Consider the following 23,157-nt stretch of genomic DNA (forward strand, 5'->3'; position numbering starts at 1 on the left):
AATTTGAGTTAAAATTAATGATTTCTGAGAAGGTAGAAAGCCTTAACTTCCACAGTCTTCAAAGGTGGAAAATAAATTATAATGCCCAATTGGAATTCGTCAATTTTTGTTGTTTATTCCACACATACCAATTAGGGGGGAGGGAAGAGAATAAGAAAATAATTAAAATTCAAACTATAACAAATCATCCTTTGTCATGTGTTTATTGGTGAGCACATCTGTTTTTCTGCCATTCTCTATGCTTAAATCACGTTGTGAGTAAAAGGAACCAAACTATAATATTTTGTTCAATCTGGGATCTCATTGGTATGGGTACCCCAATGTAATTCATCTCCTCCTGGACAGGTCATAACCGATCCTTACCATCTTCTCCTGTGCAATCCTGCTCTGAATCCTTTCATAAATCATTAATAGAGGATCTGTGTGATGGCCTGGAAAAAGACTTTTCTCTTATGCCTTTTAAATCTTGGGGAATTCATGAGCAACACTTGAGCCATCTGTCCATTATCTTTCATTTTTAAACATTTTTTATCCATCTCTTGTGCTTTTTATATCACCTTCATTTCCAAATATATGCCTCCTCCCATGGTAAAGATTTAAAAAGGAAAAGGAGGTGAAAATAATTCAGTAAAACCAGCCAATGCATCTACTTGAGTCTGACAGTATATTCAGAACTTTATTAAAGAGAAGAATGCAGAGATATGTATATTACCAACTGTTACTTTTTGAAATGTTCTCAAGTTTAGAGGAAAAATCTGGTAGATTATTGAGAAAAAAACATTTTATTATAAAATTTTACTTTTCTCCTAATTTTTAAACATAATTTTTTGAAAGTTCTACAGGACTCTAAAGTATTGATATTTACTTTGTATTTCCTGGGATGAGAATCCCTTAAATTTTATGATGTTTTTAATATAATAGTTATTATTTTGCTTCATTTTATAGTGAATTAGGAAGAAAAGTAGTCATTTTTGTTTGTATCACTACTTATGCTAATTTAAAATATGAAAATCCTTTTGATTATTTTCTCTCAAAACAATATCTACCATGACAGTTTATAAATATATACATATGCACATAGTCTTTATTTAGACATTTTCCAGATTTGCAAACTGAAGATTACTTAGCTTTTGAATAACCTACAATACAAATTGGTGCTGAAATACAAGTGATTAGATTTGTATCACAGTTTTTCCAATATAGGCTACAATTGTTACACTAGCCACTAGATCCTAGAATTTAGGAAAAACAGTACCAGAAAGTAGTATTTCATTTAGCAAAAATCAGACACTTCCTTTTTTCAGACTTCAGTAGATCTCTAATCTCATTGATATGGACATTCCTTCTAGTCATGTAGATCTAAACTCTTTTGTGTTTGCTCATCTCTATCTATGTCCTTCCCGAAATCCATAACAAAGGGGCCCAACCGACATGCTAGGGGGTAAGGTAGAGTCCCCTAGATCTCTTGATGATAATTTCATACCAGTAGAAGAGAAGAGCTGCCCATCACTTATCCCTAATACTATTTGATCCTGTGCAACAGATGTAGTACACAAACTTGCAGCCTATTTCATAGGGAGTCTTTTTGGTAACAATAATAACTCACATTTATGTAGGTTTGTAAAGCACTTTATATACATTATTTCATTTTATTTATACACCAACCCTTTTGAACTAGGTGTTCTTACCCTGTTTTACAAATGGGGAGTCTGAGGCACAAGGCAGTTGAGTGACTTTCCTAGGATCAAAATTCTTATTAAGTGTATCAAGTGGAAATTGAACCAAAAGTTTCCTGATTCCAAATGATATGTTTTCTCTGTTATACTTAAACTGTTTTTTATGTTCATCAGTATAATTGATGAGCAAAAAAGAGATGACCAAGTAAGTGTCCCTAGGAAATGATTCTTGTTGTCTTTGGGCACACAGTGAAACCAATGGTACCAATTGCTCTCTACCCCCTCTAAGAGAACCTGTGAACCATCTTTTTATTTAGTTGCATCTTCTTTGTTCAGTTTAATCCAGTTACTGTGAGTGGCAGTAGCATGGTGTAGTGAATAGAGGGCTGGTCTCAGAGAAGAAACACTTGGGTTTGGGTCCTGCCTCTGACACTGGTCAAGTTACTTAACCTTTCCCTGCTCTAGGCCACTGAGCTGTCTCCAGTTTTCCTGATGAATATCTGGTCACTGGACCCAGGTGGCTGTGGAGGAGAAAGTGAGACTGATGACCTTGCACAGCCTTCCTCACCCAAAACAAAGTCAATTGCAAGTCATGGCATCATCTTTTTGATGTCATGGTCCTCTTTAAGAAGGAAAGACAAACACAAGAACGAAATCTAAGCCAAAGGTGTTAACTTGCTACTGCCCACAAAACTCCTTGAGTGCTGCTGAACCAGATTAAAATCTAACTGGTAAATGTTTTTTAAAAAAAATATAGATAAGTTAATTTATGATTTTTTTCTTTTTTAAGTCAATATGGATCCTGTAAGGATTCATTTCTGTTTGAGGTTGATCCTATGGCTTTAGGCTACTCTCTAAGACTCTAAGTTGTGGGGAAGAAACTGACCTGCATTGGTTGAAGAAGTTCCTCACTGAGAGTCAGTGAAATCACAGTCCAGAAGAAAACAAAACAGTCCCTGGCCTTATTGAATTTATATCCTATTGGGGAAAAATATTATGTGCATAGAAATTTAAATACAAAATACAAAATATTGTCTGGGGGGGAAGGTGCTAGCAACTGGTGGAATATAGTTAGGCTTCCTCAATTGAACTTTGATTAAAGTCAAGAATTCTGTGAGGGAGAGGTGAGGAAGGAGAGCGTCTCAGGCATGGGGAACTGTCTGTGCAAAGACTTGGAGTCAGGAGATAGAATGTTGTGTATAAGTCAAAGCAAATTCAGTTTGGCTGGAACCTAGAGTGTGTGAAATAGCATTGATGTACAATGAGTCTGGAAATGTAGGCAGCATCTAGATTGTTCAGGGCTTTCAATGCCAAGCAGAGAAGCTTACATTTTATCCTAAAGCTAAGAGGGAACTTCTGGAACTTCTTGAACAAAGAGGAGCATGCTTTAGGGACCTCACTTTGGTAGCAGGTGGAGAATGGGTTTGAGAAGTGAGAAGAATGGAAATCAGTTGAGATTCTGTCCCAACAGTCTAGGTGGATGGTAATGAGAATCTTAGCTAGGGTTTGGGCTTTGTGAGTGGAGAGAAAGGGGATAGATGCAAGATACATCTTATGTATCTTGGCTGTAGAACTGATAAGATATGGTTTTGGATTCATTGAGTAAGAGCTGAGGGGGAAGAGTTGAGCATGACTCCAAGTTAATGTACTTTGGCAATTGGAAAGATGTTGGTGCTCTCAAGGAAAATGAGGAAGAAAAGGGGAGGACATGAGGTAGAAGGATAAAGAACTCCATTTTGGACGTGTTGAGTTTTAGATGTATATGGGACATCCAATGAGAAATGTTGAAAAAGAACATGATAATGTGTAACTGGAGTAATAGTTGAATGTACTGAAACTGATGAAATCACTGTGGCAGAGTGTGGAGGACAGGACCCAGGACAGAGCCTAGGGGTAGACGCCTTCCTTTTGTAAGAGAATGGAAGATGGATGAAGATCATGGAAAAGAATCTGAAGATGAGTGGTCAAGGAGGCAGAAGGATGTCTTATGTCTTCTGGTTTCATGTCTATCAAGAGCATCAACACTGATGTGGTTAAACATCTCTAAAAGTATGAGAGGTAGCACTTTGCAGTTCAAAGTGTATTGATTTTAGAGTTAGAGGACTTGGATTCAAGTGTTACCTCTTCCACTTACTATCTCGATGAATTCAGGCAACATGCTTAGCCTTTGGTTTCCTCATCTATAGAGTGAGGAGGTTAGACTTGAAGGCCTCTGTGATTTTATGTCAGGTTATGAATTGTTAGAGAAAGACTTCACATTTATAGCATCAGTACTTAAATTAATGATTATTGATGATCTGCAGCTGTAATTTTTTTGGTTTTGTTTTCATTTTCTACAACTTCACCATTGTCACTGTAGACGGGAATGTGAGTTGTATAGGTGTAAGGGTAATTTTTTTATCTGTTTGTCCATTCTAATCAATTCTCCATGCACCCACCAAAGTGATTTTCCTAAAGCTCATGATCATGTTGCTCTTTTCCGTAAATTTCAGTGGCTCTCTATTGCTTCTAGCATCAATTGTAAACTCTGTTTAAACATTTAATTTCTTCACAATATGGCATTTTTTGGCCTTTCCAGCCAACACCATCCTCCTCATCCCTCAGGATCATAACCTAACTGTTGTCTTTGACTCTCACTGTCTCTCATCTCCCATACTCAAGGTCTTCAGTTTCACCTTTGCAATATCTCTCAAATATGCCCCCCTTATCTCCTCTAAAACTGCTCCCACTCTGATGAAGGATTATATTGGACTATATTACAATAGCCTGCTGGTGGGTCAGCCTGCTTCAAGTGTCTCCAATCCATCCTCCATTCAGCCATCAAAGTGATTTTGTAAAATGCAGGCCCAGCCATGTCAATCCACATACTCGACAAAATCCAATGTCTTCTGATTGCCTTCAGGATTAAATATAAAATCTTCCATTTGTCCTTCATAACTTATCTCCTCCTACATTTCCAGTCTTCTTACACCTTATTCCCCACTGCTTTTTATTTGTTGATCAAGTGACTCTGGTCTCCTGGCTTTTCCATGAACATGACACTCCATCTCTTGGCTACAGGCATTTTTGCTATTTGTCCCCCATGGCTGAAATGTTCTCTCTCCCCATCTCTGCCTATCAGCATCTTTGGCTTCTTTTAAGTCCCAACTAAAATTCCATTTCTACAGGAAGTATTTATCAATCTCTTTTAATTCTAGTACCTTCCCTCTTTTAATTATTTCCTATTTTTTCCCTGTATATAGCTTATTTGTACATATTTGTTTGATTGTTTCTCCATTAGATTATGAACTTCTTGAGGTCAGGGACTATCTTTTGTTTCTTTTTGTGTTTCTAAGTGCTTAGCATAGTGGTTGACATGTAGTTGGCATTTAATAAATGTTTATTGACTGATGGACCCCATTACCATGAAATGACCAGGAATCTTGCCTTACCTAGTCATGTGTAATTTCTTTGTAAAAATGTTTTTAGAATTTTTATAACCCATTCTGGTTCTTTATGCCTGACTGAATTTCCCTCTGGTAGTTTATTCAATTACAGATCTAGCCAGCGAGGTAGACATGTTGATGTTTTAAATTTTTTATGGAATTGATAAAGGCTGTATGGTCCGATGTATTGAGTGTTGGCCTCATCATCAAGAAGATCTGCCTCACAGAAACTTGTAACACCCAAATGAGTTTCAATAGAGAACATTCTTATAACATTTTCTTTTTGTTTGGATTTTAATTTAAACCTGAGACGCTAATGAGAGAAAATATCTGACAGAGCATGGACAAGGAAAATTTTCAGAGAGAAATAGGAAATAAATTTGAGAACTAAAAAAAAAAACCTTTTGGAAAAAAGAAAAATCTGCCTCAGACACATATTGGCTATATGAATCTGGGCAAGTCACTTGAAGTACTCTTAGTGCCCTAGGCATCTCCTTAAGACCAGAAATTGCTGAGCAGGGGAAGGTCTGCATTAGTTGAGGGAATTTTATTAGCTCAAGTCAGTTCTCTATTCCAGTGACATAAGAAGTCTATACCACCCCCCCCAAAAAAGTTGATGCAATTGTACATGACTGTGGCTTTATGATGTCACACATTTGTTGATTTCAGTTAAGAATTTAATAACCCACTTTTGGATCTCCTTGGATGTTTTGTGAGTGATTGAATAAATGGAATCCACAGAATCATTTGATGTTTCATAGACTGTTGGAAATTGATTACAACTAGGATGGGGAAAGGCCTGATTTCACATCATTTAAAGATTATTTGAAGAAATTGGGGATATTTAGTCTGTTGAAGAGAAGACTCCATGAGGACATGATAACTGCTTTCAAGAAGAGGGATTGAGTGCCATGTAGGAACTGAGTGAGAATTGCAAAGTTAGACTGAAACCCAAGGGAAACTTCTTAATAATTAGCTGCCCCAGGAGTATTGGGTTCCCCTTCATTAGAGGGGTTCAAGCACCCTTGTATCCCTGCTGCTTTCAGTCCCAACTCCTCTTCATATTGAGCAAGACTGCCCTACAAGAGATGTAAAGCTCAGACCTTTTCATATAGTGAAGATGATTGACTGTAAAATATACTGGTTGAGATTGAGAATCGCATAACATGAAAGTCTTGGCTCTCAGTTCTGATCTGAATAAGGAGCCATAGCTATTTACTATGTCCATTTGATCTTTGTAGAAAGTGAATTAGCCTGCTATATGTAGTCATTGTGCTAGACCCTGGGGATACAAAGAGGGAGGCAACTGGCTTGGTCCTCTAGGAGCAGACTTGTGCACAGATAAGCACAGACAGATGGCATGGAAGGAAACTAGAGATTCTAAGAGGTTGAGGTGAGAGGTGAGGTATTCAAGGCCTTGTGTACAGCCTGTGTAAAGGCAGGAAGGGAGACAGAAGACTGAATGCCACATGTGAGACCAGTGTGGTGGAAGCTTTAATTAATACTTCATGTTATTTTCAGTGGAAAGTTTATGTGATGTTATGAGACCAAGTTCTAAGGAATCCATCTTTTCAGAATATTCATTCTGCATTTCTAAATTGATATCTAGAGAGATCTTGACTTTCTAGAGAGATTTCAAAGACTACATCTGATTATCTCTGGAGTTTAGTTTGGTAATTCTTCAATTCATTTCAGTTCAGTAAACATTTAGTAAGCACTTAACTATGTGCCAGGCACTGTGCTTAGCCCTCAAAGGTTTTACAATCTAATGGGTGAAGACAACACACAAAAAGGAAACTGAAAAGCAGGGGGGAGGACCATGATGTTTTTCTATGGAGTCCCAACCAAGGAGAGCTCCTGAGGAGAAAGAAAATTTCAGATTGTAGGCTTCTATAAAGGAAGGCTTTGGGAGGAGTTTGGTACTCTGTCCTCTAGCCCTCTGATCAAAGGAGAGAGGTGACTGAGGGAACTGAGAAGGTATATCAAAAATTGAGTTAAATCACCATGGAAATGAGATTTCAGGTGATCACCTTATCCTGGAGGCAACAGATAGAACATATTCATGTACAGAGGAAGTACTGTACTTCAAGATGCGTTGTCACCTTAGCTACCTCTGGACTAGTTTCTGAAGGTCACACCTTTCTCCTTGGGCGCCAGTTCTTGACTGGCTGCAAAATATAGTATAGACTTGGACTTGTGGAATCCTCAGGAGGCTCCTAATTTTCCAGAGGCTTGTTCTCCTGACCTTTTAAAACTTATAAAGTTGGTACTTGCAGATTATTCTCCACCTTTGGAGCCATTTCCATTATTGCAGTCAATCAAAGCAATTGCCGTTTACCAGTTGGTTTTCGGACTGGAACCAGTTATGGAATGTCTCTGCATGCTTCATGGTCTCTCTGATTCTGATATTTCCCTTCCTCCCACATCAGTTAGGATGGTGCATGTTTATATATCAAAGGGTAATATGAAGCCTTCTTCGATATCAAAGCACTTAGAATCAGTGACATTCAAAACCAAACACCCATGGTGCTGTTTGCAGGGTGAAACCAATTATTTGGGCAGCTAATTTCAGGACCTAATTTGGAAAGGATAGAGATGATCAGCAGTGCATGAAGGAGAAACCTACTCTCTTTGTATTTTGTCAACAAGGTAATCATCATTATTTACTGGTAGTCAGCTGTGGGTGTTGTCTGCATTCATTTTATTGTCTTTAAAATATTTCTTTAAAAAGGCAATATGTGCATGCTTTATTGGACAGATTTTCAGGATACGTTTTATTTTCCTGATTATATGATTCCATTTTCCTGATAGGGAAAAGACCACAAATACTTTAAAACCAAGAGTATCATTAAAACCAAGGGTCATTAAGCAAATCCAAACTGAGAAACCTTCCCCCCCCCCCATTATTTCCCCCTATTTTTTGTTTTTAAAAAATTAACAAGCATTTATTTTCATTCTCTACCATTTCACTCCACTACCCCTTCAAAAAACAAAACAAAACCCAGGTAATAAAAATACAAACAAAATAAATTCCTGTATTAGCCATGTCCAAAATGGGTATCAAATTCTTCATATTGAGTCTATTGTCTTTTTGTGAGGAGATGGATTATTGGTACTCTGTTATTATACTTGATTATTGTGTTGATCAAAGTTCTTAAGTCTTTAAACATATGTTTAAACTTATGTGTGTATATATAGTATTGCTGTTGTTGCAGAAGGGTAAGTGGGAGGGAGGGGTGGACAGAGAGAGGTTCACTCTATTGTATTTTTCCCAAATATGATTTAAGCTCTAATAAAAATCAGATCCTCTGATAAACTTAATATATAGTAATAATAATAATGAGGGTCTACTATAATGAATAGTAATCTCATTATGAAGCTATAAATGGTTGTGTGAGACAATACAGACCTAACCTAAATTAATTAAATTTGTAATGCTTGATTAAATAGGCAGGTGTTCTTAAATGCCCATTACAGCATATAAATTCCTATATTATTTTTAGTGTGGGCAGTCTTGTATTCCCAGAATATTGTATTCCAAATATCACCATGGTTCATTGAGAATATTAGTTACCCTAAGTTTCAACACAAAGTTTGATTTCCTGTGGTTATTTATTTTAGTGATTATAATTAAAAATTAAATTTCTGTGATAAAAATTATGTCCTATGTGCATGCAAATTTGAAGCATTTTCAATTAAAAAATTTTATGATTATAGTATTTTAAGCAATTTATCAATAGAATCTGACATTTCCTTCCCTTGCTTTATTGAGAGTTGATTGCTCTTTAAGAAGCAAAGTCATTAAAAGGTATCAGATTTGATAAGGGTATACAAATATACATGTGCATATGTTTGTGTATGTATACATATGTATATTTATGCATATATTCACCTGTATATGTTTTCAACATGAATATTATCTAAAGATTGACAAATAGTCCTGAATTATTCAAGTGAATTAATATAAAGCAACTCATTAGCCATGTAAATTTAACAATTAATACATTTATAGTAGGAGATCATGGGGGATCATTGTTCCAGTTGTATCTATATTATTGCATTATACAAATTGTTTATCCTTTCTTATTCACCAGGAAAAAATGTGTTCTATACCTTACTACTTTTTACTAATAATTATGTTCATTTATATTTTAATTTTAGATTGCACTATTGGACTCACCAACAGCTTTAAGTATGGAAGAGAAACTCCAGCAGAATGAAGCAAGAGTAAGTACTAGCTTATCACATTCTCTATAATGAACCTCTATGAATCATGTGCCCTTTCTGTATGCATTTTATTTTAGTATTTGACATTTGAGACTGAAATACATTTTTTTCTTAATTCTGCCTTTTCAAGAAAAGCGAACATTTGAAGAGAAATATGCTATTGCTCTTGGTTTTTTGGTACGTTTTTTGGATACAATTTTGTACGTGTAAGAAACTTCCTTTACCAATGTGAGAAACTCCCCCCACTAATGCAATTATACATTCAGAGAGTTGCCTAGGGTACTGAGAAGTTCAGTGGTGATGAATAATAAGAGAATGGAATAATATTGGCAAATGAATGTGGAACAGTCCATACTCTAAGGACTAAGTAGGATCTGGGTGAGGTGATGCTTTTTGAAAACTAGTTTCATCACTGCCTGATTAAATAGAATATATTTATATTATGTAATGAGAGAAAGATTATGGGAAAAAATATTTTAGGAACAATTTTGGCCATATTTTGTTTCATGTTCCAAATGATTAAGCTTAAGTAAGGAGGAAGATCAAGGTTTCCTCTTAAAGGAATTTATAGGCATCTGTTTGGCAAACAAATGATCCTCATGTGGATTGTATGTAGAAATAGCATTAGTATAGACGTTCATTTGGAATGACCATTTTTCTCCTGAAATGTTTACCATTTTAAACCTAATTCTAGTTTGCACACTGAAATTCTTTAGTTGCATCTGAACTATATTTGAGAGGTGGTGTGATATGGTGGCTTTTGTAGCTGCTAAGAAGCTTGCTAGGAAGATGGGGCTCAGATTTTGCCTCTAACACATAATATGTGTGTGAATCTGGGCCAGTCCCTCAGCTGCATCTTCTTTGGAGAGGAGTCCAGAGAAAATGAGAGGAGTCCAGAGAAAATGCTTTCTTGCCTTAGGAGAGGAAGTCCAGAGAAAATGCTTTCTTGCCTTAGGAGAGGAAGTTTCCTCCTGCCAGTGAAATCACGCATCCTGTTCGGATAATAGTTATCAGGAATATTCAGAGTAGATTAGTTTAATAAACAATATTTTTGTGCTGACAGAAACCTTTATCTGTCTTGCTCAGAAATTTTGCCATGTTTTAGGAAGACCTCATTCTAGTCTTTTGATATTTTTGTTTAGTTTAGGTTATTAGTACTAAAGATCATTACCATAATCACAATGATAAAATTGCAGCTTTTTAAGAAAACTGTGTCATAATGATGAAAGTTTTTTTTTTCCCAATAAATATGAGTGGATTATGGTAATCAAAGTTTCTGGCAAAATACTTGAAAAATGTACAGTTTTTCATAAGTTATTTGATTATATTTGAAAGGGATTGGATAATGCTTCCTTTGATGAGAAATTTCTGGTAGTGTGGATATTTTGCATTTCAAAAAGAAATTTCTAACTAGAAAACAGCTGCTAACTCTTTATCCACAAGTGATTTTGTACATTAATTTGGTATTCCCATCTTAATTTCAATCCTTTTTAAGAATGGTATTTCAAATCAGCTTCTTAGTGCACATCTTTTCTGAGTTAAAAAAACCACTATTGAATGTCAAGTAATTTGTATTTTAACTGTAAAAGATATCTGTCATTGAATTATCTCTTAAGACTTGGCTTAACTCTGGAGTGGTTAGTATTGTTAATTTTCCTTTCAAATCCATTAAGAAAGGTGGTGTCAGTAATGCAATTCATTGCTACATATAATTGTTTCCTTACATACTAAGAAGATTCTGGATATTGGAATTAAGTATTTATTCATTTATTAAATAGTATATAGGCCTGTTAGGAGAAATATTAGTCCCATGCTCGTGAATTCTGAAAGTCCTCTACCTGTTCGTAATCTGCTATCATTACATTTTTCCAGTGACTTATGAGCCTGGACCCTATTCTTTATCCTTCCTGTGACCTCTAGTACCTCTATCCCTTGGTTCTTTCCCAGGCCATCACTCCTGCACTGACTACACTCTTTCCTTCCCTGTTGTCACCCTGTGTTGAACAACTTTAACTCTGTACTACCCTTAAGTGTGGAAACACTTGAATCTCTTTCCCACTATCCTGTCTGTCACTCGTCGTGCCTTTATAATCTCTAACCTTGGATTACTCCTACCACCTGCTCTCTTCATTCTTCCTCACCTGCTGCTGAATGAAACTAGAGAAAATCATGAAACCATGCTGATTGCGTGATTGCGTCCACTACGAGTTGCTTTTACATAATCTCAACTGGTCCCTCATATTGCAAAGCAATTCTGTGAGTTAGGTACTATTATTATCCCCATTTTACAGATAAAGAAATGAGGTCCTACAGAGGTCAAGTCACTTTACCAGGGTTGCATAGCTGGCTGAGGCAGGATTCAAATCCAGGTCTTGATGCCAAGTCTAACCCTCTACTTACTATACCAACATACATATTTTTCTTATTCATAGTCATCTCTTCATAGGATTTTAGAGTTGGAAAGGACCTAAGTGGTCATCTAGGTTAATCCTCTTTGTTTTACAAATTAGGAAATTGAGGTTTGCTCAAGGTCACACTTTTTTTTATGGTAATTTTTAAAATTTATTTTTGTTTTCAGCATTTACTTCCACAAGATTTTGAGTTCCAAATTTTCACCCCATCTCTCCCCTCCCCCCACCCAAGATGGCATGCATTCTGAATACCCCTTCCCCTAGTCTGCCTTCCTTTCTATCTCTCTCTCCCTTCTCTTATTTCCTTCCCCTTCAATTTTCCTGTAGGGCAGGATGGATTTCTGTACCCCATTTCCTGTATTTCTTATTTCCCAGTTGCATGTGAAAACATTTTTTTTTAAACATGTGTTTTAAAACTTTGGGTTCCAAATTTTCTCCCTTCCTCCCTCCCCACCCACCCTCATTGATAAGGCAAGCAACTAAATATAGGTTATATATGTGCAGTTATGCAAAACACTTCCATAGTAGACATGCTGTGAAAAGCTAACTCTATTTCCCTTAATCCTATCCTGCCCTCCCCCCATTTATTCTGTTCTTTCTTTTGACCCTGTCCCTCCTCAGAAGTATTTGCTTCTGATTACCCCTTTTCCCAATCTGTCAACGTCACACTTTTGACAGGTACTGAAACCAGGATTTAACCTCCAAGATCTTCTGAATCCAAATCCAGAGCTCTTTTCCCTCTACCCAAGTGTAAAAACATAGGATTTAAAGACATTCTCAGTAGCATGGGTAGCTAAAAGATAGACATCTTTACTGGAAACTCTAGTAGGGTTGAAAAAGAAGAGTGAGGAAAGGAGGGATGGCAGCAGAGATAGAGGTGAACAAAATTTTGAAAAGATGAAGTCTTCATAAATGCTTCTGAGCTCCTCTAGTTCATCCCTTCTTGTGGATGTTTTATCTGCATAGTATATTCTCCCCTTCTGGTTTTTTCCTGTGTTTTTTAGGACCTAATTTAGGGATTACATTTGTACTTTTTGGTCTATTTTAGTTGTTTTTTAAATGATTGGGTTATTACATTGTTGGATTACATTGGACTATCAAAATATCCTCATTTACTTTGAAAAACAAAATTTTCAACTAATACAACTTAGCCGTGGTAGATAGTTCTGGAAAGTTGCTCGAGGCTTAGGTTAAATGACTTGCTTAGAATCAGAAATCTAGTATTAGAGGCTAGATTTGAATCCTGTCTTTCTGGCTTCAAATTCACCACTGACCCATTATGCAGGGCTGCTGCATATTGGTGTGTCAGGTCATAAGACATTTCAAAATGTATATCCGATATATATTTCACAATTATGGAAGGAAGTTGATCTTATTACATGTCTATCTTTATTAAAATAGAACTGAGTCATAAAATTAAAAAAAAGACAGTATTGAGACTTAGAAAATCTATTAATTAGTGACTGGAGCAGATCATCTCTAAAAGAAAACTGCAGTCTGTGATTGTCTAATCATTATGTCTTATTATAAAGAAAAGTAAATCACTATTTCCTAGTACCTAAAGTATAGTCAAGCAAAATTAACAATTAAATAGGATGCTGCCAGCCTTGATTATCTAAGGCTGATTAATATCCATGAAAACTGCTTTCATTTGTACAGTGCAGAGTTTAAAACTCTGATCCACATTTGCAGATTTTTTATTTTGTTAGCTCTTTGACATAAAGGAACATTTATAGAATGACATAAAATCCTTTGAATTATTTTTGGGAAATAGTTGGGGTATTTTGCTTAAAAATTATAATGTATACCATCATAAGCTGTCATGGGTTTGGAAATTTTGTTGGGTAATGAGAGAGTCGCAGAAATTCTTTTTCACTGAACATTCATTAAATATTTATTTTATTTTCAGGTACAAGAATTGACCAAAGAATGGACAAACAAGTGGAATGAAACTCAAAATATTTTGAAAGTAAGACCTGATCATAACTTAAAATGACATTTTGTCTTCAGATAATTCTTTTCAAGCATTGCTATCATGTACTTTGCTGGAAATAATGTGAGTGAAGTTGTTTAGCCTAGTTTGATTTCTTTAAAAATTGTCCTGTGTGATTAGGAGTGAGAGGCAAATAAGCATTCAAGTTACTTTGGGTATTTATTACGTTTATGTTAAGACTTATGAAATCTTCTTCCTGTTGGATCTTTTCCATTTGTAACTCAGCACAGCACAGAAGTTTATAGAATATTCAAGAGCATTTAGTACTTTAGTACATCTATATGCTTGTGCATATAGCATGAAATGTGTTATCCAATGCAAAAACAAAAATCACTTGAAAGAAACTACTGTCTTTGTAAAGTTTGCATCTGTTGCATGATTGGTTTTCAGGAATTGCAAAACGAATAATTTTTCACAGGTTATTTCTTACCTTTCCAAATCCTAGACAGAAATGACATAAGTTTCTGGCAGAAGAAATTACAGAACAGCTATGTAGTAAAGAGAACCTTTTTACAACTTCCCTAATTACAAGTATAAGATGCTTTCTGTTTTCATTCTTGTCTAACTTTATGCTGATGCCACAACAGTGGCCTGCCTGTGTTGAAAGACTCTTCTTTGGTTGAAAATCTAAGCCTGAAATCTTTCATGTTATTCTCTTGTGATGAAAAATGATAAAAAGACTGTCATCTTAGGATTCCTATTTCTAGCATATTGAGAAGAAAATATTTTCTGCAGAACTGAAAATGGCCTATTAGCAAATTTCTTTTTGAATCATCAGTATGGATATGTAGCTAAAATCGAACTATACATTTATCAAGTAACTCCTATGTGCAAGACCTTATGCTAGGCATTCAGTATATTAACGTGAAACATAATGTAATCTTTGCCCTCAAGGAATTAAACTTTTTTCATGTAAAATGTAAACCTTGTCTTTAAGAAGCTTAAAGTGGAATAGGTACAAATAAGAACAACATGGAAAGTGCTATGAGATGCTATGAATGAGAGAAAGATCACTTTCATCTAAGGAAGTCATCAGGGAAGGCTTATTGGAAGAGGTTATATATGGATTGGCCTTGAAGGAAGGGAGAGATATCAGCTGGACAAGATAAAGGCAGCCCACGTTAGATGCAGAGGACAACTTGAGCAAATGCGTGGAGACAAGATAGGATAAAAATGCATCATAAAGTATTCTGTTTTGCTAGAACCTAGCATATACAAAGAGAAGGATGTGATGAAAGGAAAGGTGTGTTGGACCTTGGATGCCAAGATTAGAAGTTGTTTTCTTCTTGGGTAGACTTTGGAGAGACACTAAAAATTTTTGAGTAGAATAATATGATCAGAACGGGGGGGAGGGGCAGCTAGGTGGCACAGTGGATAGAGCACTGGCCCTGGATTCAGGAGGACCTGAGTTCAAATCCGGCCTCAGACACATAACACTTACTAGCTGTGTGACCCTGGGCAAGTCACTTAACCCCATTGCCTAGCCAAAAAAAAAAAAAGTAGAAAAAAATATCAGAACGGATCATTATGAAAATCACTTGGCCAAGGATGTGAAAAAAGATCATTTAGAAAGTGAGAATAGGCTAGAAAGAAAGGAAAGAGAGAGGATTCTAATTTGAAGGAATATTAAGGTTAAGGTTAAGAGTTCTTTTTTTTTCTTTTATTTGTTTTTCTTTTTTTTTAATATTCATTTAAAACTTTTTTTGAGTTCCAAATTTTCTCTTTCCCTCCCTCACCTCTCCCCTTCCTGAGACAGTAAGCAATTTGATATAGGTTATGCATGTTTGGTCATGCAGAATATATTGCCATATTAGTCATGTTGTAAAAGAAGACACAGACCCAAAGGAAAAAGAAAAAAAAAAAGAAAAAAATTACAGAAGGTAAAAAAATTACAGAAGGTAAAAAAAATAGTATGCTTTGACCTGCATTCAGCCTATTAGTTTTTTCTTTGGAGGCTGATCACATTTTCATGAGTCCTTTGGGATTGTCTTTGGGTTGTTGTATTGCTGAGAATAGCTCAGTCATTCATTTAGGTAGTCATTATACAGTATTGCTATTATTATGTACAATGTTCTGGTTCTACTCACTTCAATTTGCATCAGTTCGTGTAAGTTGTTCCAGGTTTTTCTGAAATCATCCTGCTCATCATTTCTTATAGCACTGCAATATTCCATTACAGTCACGTACCACAACTTGTTTAGCCATTCCCCAATTGATGGGCATCCCCTTAGTTTCCAAATCTTTGCCACAGCAAAAAAAGCTGCTATAAATATTTTTGTACAAATAAGTCTCCCTTCTCCTCCTTTTAAAAAAAATCTCTTTGGGATATATACCTAGAGCAGTATTGCTAGATCAAACAGTATGCATGGTTTTATAACCCTTTGAGCATAGTTCCAAATTGCTCACCAGAATGGTTGGATCAGTTCACAACTTCACCAGCAGTGCATTAGTGCCCCAATTTTTCCACATCCCCTCCAACATTTATCATTTTCCTTTTCTGTCATATTAGCCAATCTGATAAATGTGAGGTGGTAAACAGGTCTTACTTTTTAAGGATAAAGGAGATGTGGGACAAGTAGATAGAAATTGAAGATGAGAGTCTTTAACTAAGCAAACTCCCAGAGGACATAGGAATCAAATATATAAGTGGAAGGTTTACTCTTGGTAAGCAGGAAAGCTGTCTCATCTTTTTTTTTTTTTTTTTAGTGAGGCAGTTGGGGTTAAGAGACTTGCTCAGGGTCACACAACTAGTAAGTATCTGAGGGGGGATTTGAACTCGGGTCCTCTTGACTCCCAGTTCAGAGCTCTATTCACTGTGCCACCTAGCTGCCCCAGTCTCATCTTTTCAAACTAGAACAAAAGAAGAGAGGTTGGATGAGGACACAGAGGTTTTGAGGTACAGAGGTAAGGGTTTTCAAACCTGTTTACACTCTTGAAAAGTTGTTGAGAACCTTCTAGAAAGCATTTGTTTGTATGAGTTATATCTATCAATATTTACCGTATTAGAAATTAAAGCATCTTGGTATTATTTTGAAAGTAGTTTTGACCTTCAGAACCTCTTGACAGGTTGCCCCCAGACCACATTTGGAAAATCACTGAGATAGAATGTAACTCCCCCTGTTATATGATACAGCTTCATTTCCTTAGCCCTGAAAAATAATTAGGTAAGTAGCCTGGTACAGTGGAAAGAATGCTAGGACTGGTGTGGGGAAAGATACCAATTAGACTTCTGCTTCCAATGCTTGCTAGCTGTGTTACTGTGGGTAGGTCATTTAATCTTGCTAAGCTTCAGTTTCCACATCTGTAAAATACAGAAATGATCATAGCTGTTGTCCTTACTTCATAGGGTTGTTGTCATGATCAGAGGAGATGAGATGTAAAATAATTTGCACACTGTGAAGTGCTGTATAAACGAGTTGTAAGACCTCATTCGTACTTCCTGTTTCCATTCCAGTGTTGAACTTTCTGTAGCCACTTAACTTTTGGACTAGCTTTTGGACTCTGTATTTGGCGACTGTTTCAAAAGTTGTGGTCAGCTGAAAATATAAAGATCTTCCTGATACTTCAAGGAAGATAGATGTCTAACCGATACCTTTTGTCTACATCATCACTTCTTGAATACTTTTCAGGCATTTAGATTGTTGTAGGAGCTGAGACAATTGTTATTTTGTGCTATAGTCAAATTCTTGGAAGTCTTGAATCATCAGGGGCTGCTGTAGTCCTAGATCAAGTCTTCCTGGATACAGAAGTTAGTGAGAGAAAAATGAGATTAATTTTTTTTTTAACCATTAGATTTTCTACCTTTCCTCCCCTTGTTAGTAATGATGTTCATTGTGCCCAGGCACTTTCTTAGCATTTCCTTTGCCGAGAGAGGCTTTCCTTTGTGCAGAGATCTGAGCATCTTCTCATCTCCATTTTGGAATAATCACTTATGCTGCCACCTCTGGAAATGTAGCCCTTTTACATGCCTCTGATGGCAGCAGGAACTGTTAGAGAAATGGACCCATGGTCTTTGATCCAAGAAAGCCTGCCTCAGTTGGCCTTTATCCTGATTAAGCTTACTTTTCCTCTTTGTTAGAGTGAATGGACTAAAAGTGCATTTTAAGAACAGTTTAAATCATTTAACTATTTTTAAAGTCATTAGTATGCCCCACATATTTTTGCATAAGAGGCATTTCTATAATGTTGAAAAATTTAAGCCTTTTCATTTCTTAAACTGTTGCAGTGTTTCTCTAAATTATTGCTAAAGGAGGTTTATACTGTCATTGTTAGAATGTTACCCACTATGTGGAGCACTCAGATTGTTTTTTCATTTGGTGATGTTTGATTCGAAACCATGTGTATTTCTTCTGATAATTATTGTTTTCCATAAATCTCAGTTTTTTGGCATTTTGGGGGGATGGGTTGGGGGAATTTTAGTAGATGAAAAGAAAACATGATATGTGCTAGATATTAAGGATTTGGTAAAGGCTAATGAAGAGAGAGCTGTCTTTCTTCCTTATACCTTCCAAGCTCATTTGAGATTTCTTTGCTACTGTCCTATGATCTAAGGATTTAGATCAGGAAAGAACCTTAGAGACTGTCTCGTCCTGATTTCTCATTTTACAAAGGATGAATCCAAGGTCAGGGGAGATAGTGACTTGCACAGGATTGCATAAGTATCAGAGTCTACAATCAAACCTATACCCTTGGACTCCTGTTCCAGGATACTTTCCACCTAACTGTGCTTGCTGTGATAGCTATTGTTATTTTTTTAATTTGAGTTCCACTTTTTAGTTATATTTGGCATTCTGAAGCCCTGTCTTAATTTTGTATTGGAAAACAAGGGTATGTGGGCTGGGCAAGGAAGGGAACAGATGCTGCAAACTTAGAAAAACAACATTTGAAAGGTGAATTATTTAAATTTTAAAAACATTGATATGTTTCTTATTAAAATTCAAAATAATCATTTTTGTGCTATATATTTTTCTCCTCAATTTTGAAACCTTGTAAAAACTTTCATCAGCAGTTGTCTGATGACTGAAAGGAGACTGTATTTGTAATCTTAGCCTTAAGATCATCCAAAGAGCAATGTTCTGTTGCATATGTGACCCCTCAAGAAAAAGTCTAATGTAGACAGATTAGGTGACCATGGCGGCTAAGCAGGAGGACCTCCCCTACTGATCTAAGTAAGGTGTCATCCAGAAACTATTGCACATGCAATGCATAATGTTTACTCTTGTAAAAATTAAAATCCAAACTCTGTTATTCAAAATTCCTGTAACTAAGTGAAAAATGAATTGGAATGAATAAACTTTCTAATTATTTTTATTGATAAGTATGTAACATTTATGCATCTTAAGTTATTAAAGGTAAACACTGCACTAAGACTTTTAGAATACCCTGTATATACACTATATGCAGGTAAAACATAAAACTATTTTAAAAACTCAAATCAGATTTCCTTCATTAGGAGACTCGGCAGCCTATCACTATACGTTATTAGTATGTGCTTATAAGTAAGGAATTTATGAATTCTTTAAAACTGGCTAATCATTCTTACCCCATATAAAGTGTCCTGATGGAGGGAGTAGCAGATTTGGATTCCAGAGATTTGGAAACTAGTCTTAGCTCCTCTTGCGACTTACTGTATAGTAATAAGAGATTTCTTCAGTTTTCTGTGCCGTACTTTCCTAGTTTGGAAAATGGAATTGCTACCCATATACTTCTCTATTTTGGGGTTAACTAGATTTTAGAAATTGTAAAGTTATTTTCTCTTTATTTAGTAGTCTTTTGTCAGAATGGCTTTATTGATTTAATTCTTCTTACTGCTAGTGCCTTCCCTATGTTGCTAATCTCTGATTTATCTTGTATATGTCTTGTTTTTATATAATTATTTACATGTTTTCTCCTCCATTAGACTGTGAGCTCCTTGAGAGTAGGGACTATCTTTTACCTTTCTTTTTATCTCTAATGTTAGCATGGTGACTTGTCACATAGTAGGTCCTTGCTAAATATTTGTTGACTTGGGTTTATTTAACCTGACTTCTCTCATTATACAGCAGCATGTTATATTAGCTGTCTAGTTTTGGAGTTGTCTTATAAAGCTAAAATTTAACATTACTTCAGTGTATATTTTACCTTGGATTTCATAGATGTCTTATGTGTTACTTTAAAAAAAAATCTTTGGAAGTGACTCTAAATTAAGAGAAGGGAACCAGAACCATTATTTTTCCTTTTCTACCTTCTTCCAACTGATTTGTGTATCACCTTTTGATTCTTCCACACTGGCATTATATAATTTTTTTTGAAAGACCCTGGGGTATGCTATCATAACTTCCAAATAACTCTGTTAGCTTTTTGCTTTAAAATAAATCATGAGTAGTTTGAAGTATAACATGGAGCTGGAAACTTCCTGGCAGATGGGCTTGCACAGAATGGACTGATTTTGTTTAATGCCTGGCCAAAGACTGAATTGAGAATTAGTAGTGAGATCTTCTTTAGAGGGCTTGGTTTACTTTTTTTTTTTTAATGTATCTCATTCCCTACTAGAAAAGATTTTATTTGATTATTCCTTTTAGTATTCATCATCATACACAAGTGTTCTGATAGTTGCTCATGAGGAATTATGGAGAAGAGCATTGAGTAACAGCATTGCGAATTGTTTTATGGTACAGTGTAATGTTGGGGGACAAAAATAATACTCATGCTGTAAGTTAACCATATTATATCAGATTTTAATTGTATGGAATTGTATCGGGACCAGGAGGAAGCATGATATATACCTTTTGTACAACTGAGAAAATATGATCTGTTGAAAAGAGCATCTCAAGTGTTCTCCTAATTTACTGTGCATGACGCCACCTCTCTGGGTCTTAATTTCCATCATTGGTAAATGATGGAGTTGGACTAGATGATTTCTGAGGTTCCCTTCAGATCTAACATTCTATGAATCTATAGTGATGAAGTATGTAATTAGTAGGTACTATTAATAGAGTTTAAATAGGAATTATGCTACAACTTTAATACACCACTGGGCCAGAGTGGGAGTGCAGAATGACAAATGTCCATATGAAAAAGAAAAATATTCAATTTAAGAGAAGCTTCCATTGTATTAAGGGTCTTTTGGAACTTTTTGTATGCAGAGTACAATGAGAATACAACATTTTTTTATTTAGTTATAGTTGGTTTGATTTTGTTTTGCTGTAGAATGTCTTTTTAAAAATTGGTTGTTTCTATATTCCATTAAGACACATTTAAGTAGTCTATTTCATTTTTAAGATCAGATATAGCCAGTAAAACTCATCTCTCTAGAGGAATGAGATGGGAATGAGAACTGGTAGGAGATTTTCTGGCCTTTCTGCAATTTTGCATTTCTAATAGAAGCCCTGTACATTTTTCAGTAATGTAATGGATTTGGGTACTATCCTAAGTACTGGCATCACTGTGTAGGCATATGATACATGTGGGTTCATGGAACTTGATTCATGTGTGGTAGAAACTAGTCAGCAAGAAGTTGCCCGGGGCTCCAAATTCTTAGACTCTAGAAAACAAAGGGTTGAGGGAAACTCTCTGCATTGGCTGATATAAAAGTAAGTTTAATCTAAACATTTTCTTTGCATATCATTTGCAGCTGTGCTTAGTTTTTATTTATGAAAATTAATCCATTGCAGTCATTGGAGTAATAAGGGTACGTCCTTTTTAACTACAGGTTATTAGCCTCATTATGAACAAATGTTTAGATATTTCCAGCTTGAAATCCTGACCTTTAGTAATCATGTATGTTGTTTATACATAGTCACAGTGAATTTAAGGAGATAAAGGATCCATTACTTTCCTGGACATAGTACTTTTAATAATAATTCTGAATGGAAAACTAGTTTCTTTTAGAAAATAAATTGTATTGATATAATTTGTTTTATATCACATTTCCCTCAGTGTACTTTCCCCACTCCCTTTCAGAAAGCCATCCCTGGTAATATAGCGTTAAGAAATGAAGAATTTTTTTTAAAGGTTACACAAAACCAAACATATCAGCCATGTCTGATGTTTGTTATACGCAGAATCATATACACCTATGATTCTCCACTTCTGCAAAGGACTTGGAGGTGGAGGGGAGAATGTGGTATGTTCTCATGGAGACTCTTTGGTGTCAAGCTTCTTCATTCAGTTTCAGTTGTTTTGTTATTGTTGTTCTTTCCACTTACATTGTAATCATCATGTAAATTGTTTTCTTATTCTGTCTATGTCACTTTATATCAGTTTATGTCTCTCTATGCTTTCTTGTATTTATCACATTCATGATTTTTTACAGCCTAGTAATATTCCGTTATGTAATTATACTGTAATTGATTTAGCCATTCACTAATCTACTTCATTTCCGTGTGTGTGCTACCATGAAAAGTTCTTCTATAAATATTTTGATGCATGTAGATGCTTTTGTAAAAATCATTGATTAACTGGGGAATGTATTTAGTAGTAAAAATCTTCAAGTCAAAGGATATAGGCATTTAGTCATTTTCTTTACATAATTACAAATTGCATTAGTACTAGTTCATAACTTTACTAATAATGCGTTAGTGTGCTCTTCTTGCAAACTGATGTCTAAATGGGAATTCTGTTTTTTCCATGGACTTTCCTTGCAAAGCTGGGGTTATGTTTGCCCATTCTGGAAATGTTATGTACCACTTTAGTGTACAATGGATAGAGTACTGAACTTGGAATCAAAACATTCTGGATTTGAAGTCTCTTAACCTCTTGAAGCATCAATTGACCCATCTATAGAATTGGGATAATAATAACTCCTGTCTCATAGGGTTGTTGTGCATTAAAACCTCCAACCTATAATAATGTACTTGATTTCGTTACATTATTTCAATTCCCTAATTTTTTGATCAGAAAGTTTATATTGAGAAAGCTGATCTTCAATTCAATTCGATATTTTTGAAGCATCTACTGTTTAAGACATTGTGGTATGCACTCGGAATATGGTATAAAGATGAAAAATAGGCCAGTAGGTGGCACAGTTGATAAGAGTGCTTGGGCCTGGAGTCTGGACAATCTGAATTCATATCCAGCCTTAGACACTTACTAGCTATGTGACCCTGAGTAAATCACTTAACCTCTGTCTTCCTCAGATTCTTCAACTGTAAAAAATGGGGATGATAAAAGCACCTACCTTACAGGGTTGTTATGAGAATCAAATGAGATGATATTTATAAAAATCGCTTAGCACAGTGCTTGGCACACAGTAAGCACTGTATCTATCATAATAATAATGATAATAATAGCTATTATTATTAAAATATATTTTATTATCATCATCCTTATTACTAAATAAGAATCCCTGCTTATTAAGAACTTATATTCTAACAGGTGCCATAAGAATGATACAATATGTAATATGATTAGGGCAAAAGAGAGTGTTCTAAGAAAATTTGAGAAAG

The 23,157-nt window shown here is 35.5% G+C and overlaps 1 protein-coding gene across 3 annotated transcripts in view; it reads left to right on the top strand.

Moving 5' to 3' along the window:
* KIF16B (kinesin family member 16B) overlaps positions 1-23,157 on the top strand; it is a 370,094-nt gene that overhangs the window by 78,629 nt on the left and 268,308 nt on the right. For all 3 annotated transcript variants that reach the window (XM_027840333.1, XM_027840334.1, XM_027840332.1), the window contains exons 11-12: positions 9,263-9,328; positions 13,649-13,708. In XM_027840333.1, coding sequence (XP_027696134.1) covers positions 9,263-9,328; positions 13,649-13,708 — 126 coding nt within the window. The remainder of the gene's footprint in view (positions 1-9,262; positions 9,329-13,648; positions 13,709-23,157) is intronic.

Source organism: Vombatus ursinus, unplaced genomic scaffold, assembly GCF_900497805.2.
Source record: "Vombatus ursinus unplaced genomic scaffold, bare-nosed wombat genome assembly UNPS02014841.1, whole genome shotgun sequence".
Taxonomy (NCBI): Eukaryota; Metazoa; Chordata; class Mammalia; order Diprotodontia; family Vombatidae; genus Vombatus; species Vombatus ursinus.